The sequence below is a fragment of the Phaseolus vulgaris genome, chromosome 8 (genome assembly GCF_000499845.2).
Source record: "Phaseolus vulgaris cultivar G19833 chromosome 8, P. vulgaris v2.0, whole genome shotgun sequence".
NCBI lineage: Eukaryota > Viridiplantae > Streptophyta > Magnoliopsida > Fabales > Fabaceae > Phaseolus > Phaseolus vulgaris.
In genome coordinates this window covers 30,802,049-30,815,905 of record NC_023752.2, presented here as the reverse complement: position 1 = coordinate 30,815,905, position 13,857 = coordinate 30,802,049, and the positions used below count along the sequence as shown (strand labels likewise).

Here is a 13,857-nt window from a genome sequence, read left to right as displayed (position 1 = left end):
TATCTAGCCATGCGTATAAGGTTTATAATAAAAAGCTTATGACTGTTGAAGAATCTATACATGTTGTCTTTGATGAAACTAACAAATCAGAACAAGGTTTAACAAAGATCAACACAGAAAAAGATGAACATGACATCTTCCTGAAATCTTGACAACAGCACAGAAATTCAACCGGTTGATTCTGCGAAAGAACCGATTGAAAGTTTGTAGCAAGATGATCTACCCAAGGAGTGGAGGATCCCAAGAGACCTATCTGTTGATAGCATCATTGGCCAGATCAACAAAGATGTATCCACAAGAAGGAGTATGGCAAACTTTTGCAACCATACAACTTTTGTTTCCAAGATTGAACCAAAATTAATCTGTGATGCTCTCAAGGATGAGCATTGGACAAAAGCAACGCATGAGGAGCTCAACCAATTTGTGAGAAATGATGTGTGGTCCCTTGTCCCGAAAACAACCCAAATGAATGTTATAGGTACAAAGTGGGTTTTCAAGAACAAATCGGATGACTCAGACATCATCACATGGAACAAAGCCAGGCTCGTTGCCAAAAGGATACAACCAAGCTGAAGGAATTGACTATGATGAGAACTTTGCATCGGTAGCAAGGTTAGAAGCTATAAGACTTTTATTAGCTTTTGCTTGCATGAGTGGTTTCAAATTATTTTAGATGGACGTGAAAAGTGTTTTTCTCAATGGAGTTGTAAATGAAGAGATCTATGTTTCACAACCACCTGGGTTTGAAGATCACAAACATCCTGATCATGTATACAAGCTAAAGAAAGCTTTTTATGGCTTCAAGCAAGCACCACAACAATGGTATGAGAGGCTAAGTCACTTTCTTCTATCCCATCAATATGAAAGAGGGAAGGTTGATAAAACTTTGTTCATTAAAAAGGTTGATTCTGATGTTATCTTAGTACAAATATATGTGGATGATATTATATTTGGTTCTTATAAAGCAAAACTTTGTGAGGATTTTGTCAAAGCTATGTTATGCAGGGAGAGTTCAAAATTGTTAGAATTGATGACTTAAACAAGAGGGGGTGAATTGTTTATGAAAGTTTTTCACAAATAATGACTAAGAATGAAGTTCTTTAATGATTTACAAAAAGAAGAATTAGAGAAGCCAAAAGAAATGAGTTACTAAAACTGTTATCAGTAAAACAATCGATTGATATTTTGATATAATCGGTTGTTTATATCACAAAGATAAAGGTAAGTATAAGAAGTTTATAAAGCAGGAATATCAACCGGTTGAAAATACAAAATAACCGGTTGATTATGACAACAAATCAAATATCAAACAGATTATAACAGAGAGAGATAGAGAGATTCACACAATCGGATTATACTGGTTCACTCAACCCTGAGCTATATCCAATCCTCAGAACAACCTCTGAGTATTCCACTAGCAATCAAATCCAGATTACTACAACACACCACAAAGAGGTGACTTTGAATCTCACAAAGCCCACTCACCCTCTTTGCAACACTTCACACCTCAAGCCAAAATCCCACTGACTTTACAAGATTTAACCAACACTTACAAAGGTTTATCAAAGTACAATTACAGGAAACTAAGCAAGAATAGAATACACCTGGAATTACAGAAACCAGAAGCCCTATGATCAATTCTTACACTAGAGCAAAGCTTTAACAACAATCTTGCTAAACTTGAAAAACTTCTTTCAAAAACGAATCTCTTTCTTTGATCTCAAAAACTGTATCAATACTTGTTATATTTGATTGTATATTTTGCTTTGAAAGAAAGGCTATATTTATAGCACTTGAAATGTAATCGTTTAAGGCAATTTTAATCAGCTGAATCAGTTAAAACAAGTTTTCAAAACTCTGTTATGAAAACTCACATTTAACCAGTTGAAACCATGATTTAACCGGTTGAATGAGTCAAGCAGTTGCATAACTAATTCAAAAAGCAGTTTGAAAACCCTCAAGTCAGTTAAGTGACAAACAACTGGTTATCTTGATGATTCAACCGGTTGTTTTCCCTTTGCTTGGAAAAACACTTTGTTTCTTTTAAAACTGTTTGATCAAGCTTTGTGTAAGATTAAGAACTGATCTTAAAAAGTATTTTAAACAACCTAATCTAAACCTAAACCTAAAAGTAGCACAACTTCAAGTTTCATGTGGATTTGAAACATCAATCCTCCCATGTTCAACAATCTCCCCCTATTTGATGGAGACAAATCCTTGGGATGCTTTTAGGAATGTTCTTTGTTTTGAATCTGTCCAACCTGCATTCATGAGCAAACACAAAAACATAGGGTAATCTATTCCAAATCAAATAAGCACTAGAAACCAGTTCTCTCTTGGTGATTTCCAAAACAGGAACATTAGCCAAATCAGATGAGAAACCAGCACACATACATAGATGCAAAACATATAAACAATCGGTTATTTCGCAGGAATAACCAGTTGAAATTTTGTATATCGGAGTTAACAGTTTAACAAAATTCAAATTTAAACCAGTTAAAGCAGTTCATAGCAGCAATGTTCAAAGCAATAAAGAAAGCAGTGAATAAGAACATTACAAAACCAACTTCTCCCCCTATTTGTCTCATCAAATAGACAAACGGAAGATTTAAAAAAAAAAAAACAAATTGTTTAGAAACTTAAACCAGAAATTTTAAAAAGAAGAACTATACTCCCTTTCGAATTGGAGTTCCATAATCTGTTTCTGAACTTCTTCAATTTGTTCATCCAGTGTTGAGAAACGTGAATCCATATTGTTAAATCTTGATTCACAAAGATCATAGAGATTCCTTTGATTCTCAGCAAAGGTGTCCATCCTGTTGATCATCAATCTTTCAAAAGGTGACATTGTTGTGATTCTTTCTTGTCCAACACCTTCACTTGGACCCGCATCATCTGCAGTAGTAGTAGCAGCAACAACCTCCTATGTAGCATCTTGTTCCTCTTTAGCTTCACTGATTGAGGCAACTAGATCACCACCTTTACTTACACAAAAGCCATTGATCTTGGTGAACCCCATTTTACTAAGTGAGCCACTATTAATCTCACTTGAGGATTTCACCACTTCATCCAACTCTTCTTCTAAGTCAACTTCAAAATACTGAAGAAATTTAGTAACTAAAATGGCATAGGGATAATGAAAATCACATAACCTTGTGGCTTTGTGCATGTGATCCTTGATTATGTGTATCCAGTTTATCTTGACTTGGTTTATGATGCAATAAATCAGCACCAAATCTTCTTATGACAAGGTTGAATGGTTGCTGCCCTTGGTGTTAAAATCCAGGAGACAATGAAAGCCATAAGCCTTTCACTCAATTTCAGTCCTCCAACTGAAAAGCTTCTTACCCTTAAAAGTGGATTTTTGAGACAGCTTTTATAAAATTGCATCTTGTTGAACTTATCAACTGCTCCAATGTTTCCCTTGTTGATTCTTAGACCAGAAAACTTCAGTCCAGTGACAACAGTCCATACTTCATTGGTTATTTCCAAATCTACTCCTTTAACATGAGAGAGAAGATTATCACCATTAAATTGAAGTTTGGTGTAGAAAACTTTACCAAGTCTGGATAGATATTTCCAGACATCTCCAAAAAACGCCTCAGCATTTGACATTTAGTGGGTTAAATTCAAACGTAAGGGAATCAAATCAAAGCCAATAAAGCTGTTTTGACAGACGCTATCAGTAAACACATGCAGATTTGACTAAACATTAAAGAATTTTGATTTCCAATACAAATAAGAATATATTATTTTAAAAAGTAATAACTGCTCTGAAAGACCATGTTCAACATTGCAATAAATGTGTATTTGACCGCTAACGGTACAAAAAAGCATCAAGTATTCAAATCAAAGCTTAAACAAATAAAGCTGAATCAGATAGAGTACTCTCAGGGCTAAAATAATCGGTTGTTTCGCATAATCAACTGATTGATTTTCTGTGACAGAAATTTTGAAACTGAGAAAATCCAAATCCTTCACCAGAACCTGAGAAACACATATACAAGTTCAGGCACACACCATTTGAATGATAATAGGGCAGATATAAACCAGAAACACTTTATAAAACATAGAATTGAACTTAAGATTGATTGTCCAAGAAAAGAAGAGAGATAAGAACTATTCTATTAAGAACACATGTACAGATTTGACAAACTGTTCTAAAATCCATAACACTAGTTCTAACACAAGAACTTGCATCCATGAAAGCCAGTTTCAACATATTCTTCATTATGGAAGCAAAGTCCTGAAAAAGAAAACCATCAAATACCGAATCTTGATCCCTTTATTATTTGATTCAAAGGCACAAAAATTGTCTTTACTCTTGTTGTTTTTCCCTTTAGCAGTCATTCTTCAAGCCCAAAAGTAATTCTTGGCTACCAAGGATACCTACAAGAAAAGATTAAGAAGCAAGATTTGGTCCCCTCATAAATTTGTGTCCAATGATGTTAGTAGCAACCTTATGAACCTTTAAAATCTTAGGAACCCACTTTAACAAGCCTCTGGGAACAAGAATTTTTCGAAATTTGCAAAATCTCACAGAATGACCCTTTCTCATATAGTAGAAACAACCGGTTGTTTCGACTTTTTAATCAGTTGATTTTCTGTAATGGTTGAAAAAGGTTTTAAACAGTCACTGTTCTTGCTTTGTGGGTTAAAACCCAAACCAGATTTTCCAAAAACACAATTCTGTGAGGCAAGCATAGTTTCAAAATTGGACTTCCCTTTAGAAAGCTTATCCACAATTTTTATAAGATATAAAACTTTCTTTTGAAGAGATTCACAATTTTCACAAACACTAGAATCACAATTGAAAGAAGAATTTTGATAAATCATTTCAAGGTTTTCAAAATCAGTTTTTGAATTGTTCAAATCTTCTTCCAGAACTGCGACTCTCTCTTTCAACCAGTTGTTCACATTGATTTGGTTGATGTTCCTCACTGGAAATCACCTAGTGGAAACTAGTTTGTGGTGCCTGATTAACTGGAATAGATTATCCTGTATTTCTATGTTTACTTGTGAATGCAGGTTAAACAAGATTCTAAACAAGAACATTCCAAAAAGCTTTCCAAGGATTTGTCTCTATCAAATAGGGGGAGATTGTAGAACATGGAAGCTTTGATGATTCAAATCTGTGTTGAAGGTTGATGTTGTGCTGCTTTTGGTTAAGAGCTTAGTCTAGGATGTTTAGAATTCTTGTAAAGATCATTCCTTTGCACAAGCTGGTTCAATCTATTTTAAAAGAGAAAAGTGTTTTTCTAAGCAAAGAGAAAAACAACCGGTTGAAACTATGATATAATCGGTTGTTTGTCACTTAGCTTGATTGAAGGTTTTCAAAACTATTTTTGACTTGTTTAACTAACTGTCTAACCAATTCAACCTATTAAAACGACATTTCAACCGGTTGATTGTCACATTTCATAACAGCTTTTCAAAAACCTGTTGGATTTGTTTTCAGTTGGATTAAAATTGTTTTGGCTCATGATTGACTGCCTAGAACGGCTAGTTTTAAGAGCTATAAATATGTTGATGAAAACTATTATAGGCTCAAAACATTTGGCTAAAAAGATTGAAAGTAGAAGAAGCAACTCAATTGTTGTTTGTTCTTCCCTTTTTCTCTAGTTTTATAAACATTGTATAGAGTAGTATAGGCTTTATTTTGGGCTTGTATTTTGATATGATTCCACTAGCACACTTTGAATGATTCTTGACATTCTTAGGAATCATCTTGAGTTGGAAATGAGATAGGAACTTTATCATAGAATTGGATCAAGGTTCTATGAACAAGAACTCGCCAAAACTAGTACCAAAACCCAAACTCATATGGAAGTTCCAATTATTGTCAAATTGAACCGATTAAAATGGAAAGGAAAGCAAATGCACTGAACAAAATGGAATAAAACTGAAATGTACCGAACATAAAAGCTAGAAAATGAAAAAGAAGCAAGAATGAAACGACATAAATACAAAACCGAAGCAAGAACAGCAAGAACAACAAGAATGTCGAACAGAAATTCAAAGGAAGCAAGCTAAGACATGAACAATTAAAGAGAAGGAAGGAAGGAGAAGAGAAAGCTCATGAAGATGGAGGAATGGTTGGATGATCACGCCACTAGGAGGATGGAGACTCCAAGATAAGTGTGCAAGTCGCCACTTGAGGTAACCATTGAACTCTCAAGATAAGACTAGTGAAGAAGGCACAAAGCTCTCCGATGCTCTCTCAAAAATTGAGTATAGTTTCTCTAATCAAAATTCAAATTTGAAATGTACAAGGGCAGCACCTTAATTTATAGCCTAGAGGTGCTGAAATGCAAGGCAAATTAAATTCAAATTCCCCCCCAAAAGCTAATGAAAGTGGCGCCAACTATGGTCATGAAGAAGGTGTGACCTTCTCTCTCACTTTGGCACCTCCCTAGTTACTCCTACACCTATCTACTAACGCACCCCCCCTAAGACTCCTAATCTAAAGACCTAAAGATGCTTTAACAAAAGAGGTTTCTAATGTTTCCCTCTAAGCACCTTCAAACAAAGAAATTACAAAAAGAGAAAATAAACGTCCATTAGCTCCTAAAGCTTTGAACATGCTTCTTGTAAGCCTTTGAGGTGGGCTTTGACCTCCATGGGCGTCCTCCACTTGAGCCTCAACCTCTTCTTGCTCTTGATGATTGGCCTCCATGTCCACTTGAGCTTGATCTCCATCATATTTGGGCCATGTTTTGGGTAAATTTTCATGGGCCATGTATTGGGCGAATTAGAGTAGGGTGTTGTTAGGATCGATGGCTAGAACAAGAGGGAGGGTGAATTGTTTACAAAATATTTTCACAAATACTTTGCTTAGAATGAAACTTTAACAATCAACTCAGAAAAGAAATTCAGAAAGCCAATCAAATTGCCAAACAGAAACAAATATCAAAATTATAATCAGTTAAAATGACGATTTAACCAGTTGTTTATGACAACGGAAAATATCAAACAGTTATGGAGAGAAGAGATAGAGAGAATTACACACAAGGTTTATACTGGTTCACTCTAACCCAGAGCTACATCCAGTCCTCAGTCAAACCACTGAGTATTTCACTATGTAACCAATCACAGATTACAAACACACAACACAAATAGGTCACTTTGAATCCCACAAAGCCTACTCACCCTCTTTGCACACAGCCAACACCTCAAGCCAGAATCACACTGACTTTATAGGATTTTACAACAGTTTTACAGAGAGTAATATGAACAATTACAAGAACCTAAACAAGGGTAGAAAACACCTGGAATCACAGTACACCAGAAACCCTATTGGTCAGTTCTTGAATCACAGTAAAGCTCAAAAGCAATCTTGCTAAAAACTTGGTAAAACACCTTTTCACAAACAATTGGTAATCTCTCAAATCAATCTCAAATCAGAGTATCAAACTTTTCTTTTTCATCAATCTTTTCACGTTTGAAAGGAGACTAGTTTTGTATTACTTGAGAAGCTATCGTTGAAGGCAGATTTGAACAACCAAATCAGTTAAAACAGGTTTTCAAAAAGTTGTTATGAAAACTTATATTTAATCGGTTAAAACTACGATTTAACCGGTTGAATGATTTTGACAGTTATACAACTGATTCAAAAAACAGTTTCAAAACACCTTTGCCAGCTAAGTGACAAACAATTGATTATCTCGAAACTTTAATCGGTTGTTTTTCCCTTTGCATGGAAAAACACTTTAAATCTTTAAAATAGATTGAAATAAGCTTTGTTTGAGAATCAAGACTGATCTTACAAAGATTTTAAACCTCATAACAAAACCTAAACCTAAAACACACCACAACTTCAGGCTTCATGACGATTTGATACATCAAAGCTTCCCATCTTCAACAGGTGTAAATAGAAAAATAAAGAGTCTAGCAGAGTTATAATTGGGCCTCCTTGGACCCAATGCAACTCTAGACTATCTATGGTGCACAAATAAATTATTGGAGAGAAAATAGAAAGCATGGAGTGGCAAGGAAGGCATGAAGGTCCCCATGTCATCCCCTTAATGGAGATGATTCCCACCAATGCCAAAAGACCATTTATCTTCATGGAAATGAAGAGGGTTCTCTCCAATTAGAAGAACACAATTGTCAATCTCTAATTTGAGAATATTTGCTCCAATTAGAGAAAGCCATTTGTCCTTTTATGAGTGAAGAGTTTTTAGGATTAAAGATTGCACCTTGGATGCCTATAGCACTATAAATATAAGGCTTATCCCCCCTTGTAAATCAACTTTGAATAGACTATTGAAATGCTGCCAAATTTCAACCTCAACTAGTCTCTTAGCTCACTCCTTGCTAGCCTTATTTGTAAGTGTTTTAGCATGGAACCTCTTAGGAGTTGGCCTAATCTCTCTTAAGCTTCGTTATCATTCTTCATACACCAATACTTCATGGTTTCTTTCACTCATTTAAGCCACCAAATCCCACCAAATTTCGCACCCCAAAAATATAAAACAAAAGACACAAAGTTATGCAAGCTAAGATTGCATCAGGAAGTATATCCTAGATCCTAGTCATGTGTTGGAAGTGGATGATGTGCAAATCAAAGAGAACTTGTCCTTTGAGCCTAAACCAGTTGGGACTGAAGATCAACTGACTTAACAAATTAGAGGCAAGACCATATGTATGGTGAAAGTGTTGTGGGATGATAAATCTGGTGATTCAACTTGGGAAATGGAATAAACCATGAGAGAAACTTATCCCTACCTCTTTGTTGGTAAGTCAACTTTCAAGGATTTTTTTTTCTTGTTGGGTAGAATGTAAGGATCTAGAAATAATTTTTAGAATATAAGTGTTATATTTAAAATGACATAAGAATATTTTATTACTCAAGTAAAAAAAGTATATAAATAGAAAAATCAGTTATTCAAGTTTTATTTTAAAAGAACCATCATCTCTCTAGAAACGTTCTTTCTCCTTCCTTTGACTTATCTCTACCTTTTTGAACCTTAGAACATCATTCTGCTACTTGCTAGGCCCAGATGGCGGAACTTGCATTTTTTGAGAGAAGAAAGCGACCCCATTCGTCATCAGACTCATGATCAGTGTCCACCAATGGACTTTTGGCAACGATTACTACAAAATTGCTTGATCGAAATTTTAGTTAGAGTAATTTCATTTGTGCTCTTTTTTCCTTTAAGTCAGTTTTTAATTTGTAGGTTAGTTTGGTTAGTTTTGTTACATGTGATGATTTTAGCTTAAGAATTAGTCTCTATTAGTTCAGAGTCCTGGTGATATGGTTAGATCATTGATTAAAACTGTGGTACATGTTAAGCTATCCTTGGGTTCTGTAGGATTATAGATTTTTATGAGAACACCTAGTCAAAGTCAGGTAAGATAAGCTAGTTTTATTTTTCAAAAGAACCTTAGGTTAGAAGATTTGGATGTAGTGGTGACGTGGTCATTAGTTTCAAATTTTCTTGCAAGGTTGTTTGTTTTTGTGTAAATTAGAGTGTTGATTGAAATTGAAATGTGGAATTGTAGACATGGTAGATGTTGTAGATTTCATAATTGATTTTGATCTGAATAAGTCAATGAATTTGTTTTGAATTTTTATATGACTCAATTGAAGTGTAATGATTACTGAGTATTGGTTTTTGAATTTTGAATGAATTTGGTTTAAAGTCATAAATATATATATATATATATAGAGAGAGAGAGAGAGAGAGATATCGGTTAACATAGTAGCTCAATGAGAGTGCCTGAATAACACTGAGTAAAGTGGTATCTATTTTGATTTGATATTTTTGTGAAAATATAGATTTGATGTTGAATTTTTTAGAGAAAACTTGAAAGATACCAGTTTGATGAATTTTTATTTTTCCCTTGTCACTCTAGCGAGGGATTTTCTCTCAAGTAAAAGATCATCACTCAAGCTAGATTAGGACATTGGAAATTGAATTGCTCTCAGACCAATTTTTCCTCAAGCGAAAAAAAATTCTCACTCAAGTGAAAAATGTGGTGAAAAATGAGGTGCTCTCGGGTCCATTTTCACTTAAGTGAAAGGGATTCTTGCTACACTGAGGTGAAATTTTTAGGTGCTTTTAGGTTCATTTTTGCTCAAGCGACAAGATTTTTTGCTCGAATGAGACCCATTTTCGCTCAAGCGACAAGATTTTTTGCTCGAATGAGACCCATTTTCGCTCAAAGCTAAAAAAACACTTCAAATTTAATTTTTGCTTTTGAATGGCTGGTGTATTATTTTTTACTATTTTAATTAAATTTTATGTGAAAATTTAATTATATATCTAATTGAAAATCATTTAGTTTATGTTTTTATGTGATTTCTTGGATAATTTTGGTTTGTTTAATTTCTAAGCTTTGGTGTGATTTAAAGGTTTGGTTATGTGTAGTATGAGATATGAAATATGAAATTGTAATCGAGACATAGTATTTTCAAGAAAGAAAATACCGTGTTGAGATTCGTCTAGAAAGAAGTATGTTGACTCAAATGTTGAAATAAGCTAAATAAAAAGAGTTAGGTTGTTAACTCTAACTATCCAAAACTTAAAGCTAGATATTTTTGTTATCAGGATGTTTTTAATTCATTCTGTTTTTAACAGATATAAATAGCATTGCTTGTATTGTATCAGTACAGTTTTTCTAATAAAGAGATTTCAGTTTCAATTCCAATTATCAATTAATTCCCAACAGATTGGTATCAAGAGCATAGGGAGGGGACTTGTGTGGTTTCCTGGCAGTGAGGGTAAGACTGCTGCTGGAACTTTGAGCAGAGGAGGATCTGCTGTTTTGCAAGCCAAGAATTGGAGGTTGACTACTATAGGTGATAGCTGTCATGGCTGCATTTGGTGTGGTTCCAAGGAGTCTTCCGGTGTTTGATGGGAAGGATTATGATGATTTGATTGTGAAGATGGAAGCCATTCTTGGTTTTCAAGAATTAGAAGAAGCTATCAAGATTTGGTTTCAAGATTCAACCAAGCTTGAAACAGAGGAGCAGAAGAAAAATTCTGAGAAGCAATCAAAAGAAAATAAAAAGATTGATTGCAAGGCACGGATGTTACTGCATCAGTGTGTCTCAGCTGCCATTTTCCAGAAAATCTCAAAAGCTAAATCTGCCAAGCATATTTGGGACATACTGGAACAGACCTATGGAAATACTGGTAGGGTTAAGAAGGTGAGGCTTCAATCACTCAGAAGACAATTTGAATTGTTGTCCATGACTGATCAAGAATCAGTGTGTGATTACTTTGGTAAAATCCAAGCAATTGCAAATTCCATGCGAGGCTGTGATGAGTAGTTGCTTGATTCAAAGGTGGTGGGAAGATTCTTAGAACTTTGACTCTTGCTTTTGATCACATTGTAGTGGCAATTGAAGAATCCAAGGATCTTGATGAAATGACAGTAGAAGAACTCCAAAATTCTCTTGAAGCACATGAGCAACGGTTACTTTCAAGAAAAGGTAGTAGAGTAAGTTTTCCAGGCTCAAACTGCTGGCAGAGGTAGAGGAAGAAGTGGCTGGAAAAAGAAAGGAAGAGGAAGAGGAAGAGGAGGTCAATCAAGTGACTGGCCTGCTTCAAGCAGTCAGAACTAGAGTCAAAATAGTGTGCAGAAGCAAAAATTGGCTGCTGGTAGAGGGAGTCAAGATCATGGATCCAAGAAATTCCAGGATAAAAGAAAACTGCAGTGTTATAATTGTGGAAAGTATGGTCATTTTGTAGTTGAATGTTGGGGAGCTGATAACAGTAACAACACTGGAAATTTGTTCAAGAAAGATGAGGCACATCTAGCTCAAGAAGATGAAGACTCTGATTTAGATCAAGTGTTATTAATGGCCACTACAAATCAGGATGAAGATGCTTCAAGTTGGTACTTAGACACAGGCTGTTCCAATCATATGACTGGCAACAGGAAGTGGATTATCGATTTTGATTCTATTGTAAAAAACAGTGTGAGATTTGCATATAATAGTATGATCTTTGCTGAAGGAATTGGCAAGGTCAGATTCACTTGTAAAGATGGAAGAGTTGGCTGCATGAATGATGTCGTATATGTGCCATCAATGAAGAATAATCTTCTCAGCTTAGGCTAACTACTGGAAAAGGGATTCAAAATGTCAATGGAGCAGAATTCTATCAAGATCTATGATCAGAAATCAAGGTTAGTTCTTAAGGCACCTTTGTCTAAAAATAGGACCTTTAAGAGTAACCTTAATACATCAACTACACAATGCTTGTCTTCAATTGGGGATAAGGAGGAAACAAATCAGGTGTGGCACTACAGATTTGGCCATTTGAATTTCAAGAGTTTGAACAAACTGAGCAGTAAACAAATGGTCACAGGGTTGCCACCAATCAACCTATCTCATAAGACTTGTGAAGGTTTCCTATTTGGGAAGCAATCAAGAAAGAATTTCAAGAAATCAGTACTGCAAAGAGCAAAGAGGCCTTTGGAGGTTGTATATTCAGATGTATGTGGCCCTTTTGATAGCAATTCACTTGGAGGTAATAGGTATTTTCTTACTTTTGTGGATGAATTTACTAGAAAAATTTGGATTTACCTATTAAAGGAGAAAGGTGAGGTGTTTGGAAGATTAGTAAAATTCTGTGCTAAGGTTGAAAGGCAATCAGGCTATGCCTTAACCATTTTCAGAACTGATGGAGGTGGAGAATTCAATTCCAAAGAGTTGGAAGAATTTTGTGTTGCAAAAGGAATTGAACATGAAGTTACAGCTCCTTACACTCCACAACATAATGGAATTGCAGAGAGAAGAAATAGAACTTTGCTTGATATGGCAAGGTGCATGCTCAAAGGCAAGGGGCTGCCTCATAGCTTTTGGGGAGAGGCTGTCACCACTGCAGCCTATATTCTCAATAAGTGTCCTACAAAAAAATTGGAGGCAGCTGTACCAGAAACGGTTTGGTCTGGACTTAAACCAATTGTTAGTCATTTGAAAATATTTGGTTCCTTGTGCTATAGGCATATTCCAGATGAAAAGAGGAAGAAGTTGGAAGATAAGAGTGAAGCTCTTATCTTAATTAGATATCATCCAACAGGTGCTTACAGGTTGTTCAACCCAGTAAAGCAGCAAATTCTCATCAGCAGAGATGTTGTTGTAGATGAGAATGAATCCTGGAATTAGAGTAAATATGTAAAACAGATTCATTGTTTTTTAGAAGACAGTGGACAACAGCAATATGAAGAACATGAAAATATAGTTGAGCCAGAATCTAGAAGATCACAAAGGCAAAGATTTCCTTCTTCTAGATGAACAGGTCATGAAGTTAACAGTGATAATTTGATCACTGATGAAGGAGAGTTGGTTCACTTAGCATTTGTGGCAGACATTGAGCCAATCACTTGGAAGGAGGCAATAGTTGATAGAAAGTGGAAGAGTGCAATGATTGAAGAGTTGGAATCACTGGAGAGAAATGAAACCTGGGAATTAGTGGCTTTGCCAAAGGGAAAAAGACCAATTGATGTCAAATGGGTTTTCAAGATAAAACTCAAGTCTGATGGCAGCATAGCCAAGCATAAAGCAAGATTAGTTGCTAAGGGTTTTATGCAGAAACATGGAATAGACTACACTGAAGTCTATGCACCAGTGGCCAGATTGGAAACCATTAGATTGGTGATTGTTGTGGCCAGTTCTAGAAACAGGAAAATCTATCAAATGGATTTTAAATCTGCATTCTTGAATGGAATTTTAGAAGAGGAGATTTATGTGACTCAGCCACCAGGTTTTGAAGCAAAGGATGTCAGCCACAAAGTGTTCAAACTTAAGAAGGCACTTTATGGACTCAAACAAGCTCCTAGAGTGTGGAATAAACTGATAGATTCATTTTTGCTCAAGTTAGGCTTCACAAAGTGTTCAGTAGA

The 13,857-nt window shown here is 35.4% G+C and overlaps 1 protein-coding gene across 1 annotated transcript; it reads left to right on the top strand.

The window, feature by feature from the left end:
• The first annotated feature begins 10,816 nt into the window (after window positions 1-10,816).
• On the top strand, window positions 10,817-12,070 carry LOC137824922 (uncharacterized). The gene is made up of 3 exons (XM_068630598.1): window positions 10,817-11,231; window positions 11,345-11,440; window positions 11,700-12,070. The coding sequence occupies exons 1-3, from the start codon at window positions 10,817-10,819 to the stop codon at window positions 12,068-12,070; spliced, it is 882 nt and encodes a 293-aa protein (XP_068486699.1).
• Window positions 12,071-13,857: the final 1,787 nt, after the last annotated feature.

Bases quoted from the DNA above. Each gene is read 5' to 3' on its own strand.
- LOC137824922 (XM_068630598.1), top strand. From the start codon at position 10,817: ATGGCTGCATTTGGTGTGGTTCCAAGGAGTCTTCCGGTGTTTGATGGG. The intron at 11,232-11,344 runs GTAAAATCCAAG...ATCACATTGTAG, and splicing joins ATCAGTGTGTGATTACTTTG to TGGCAATTGAAGAATCCAAG. The intron at 11,441-11,699 runs GTAGTAGAGTAA...GTCATTTTGTAG, and splicing joins ACGGTTACTTTCAAGAAAAG to TTGAATGTTGGGGAGCTGAT.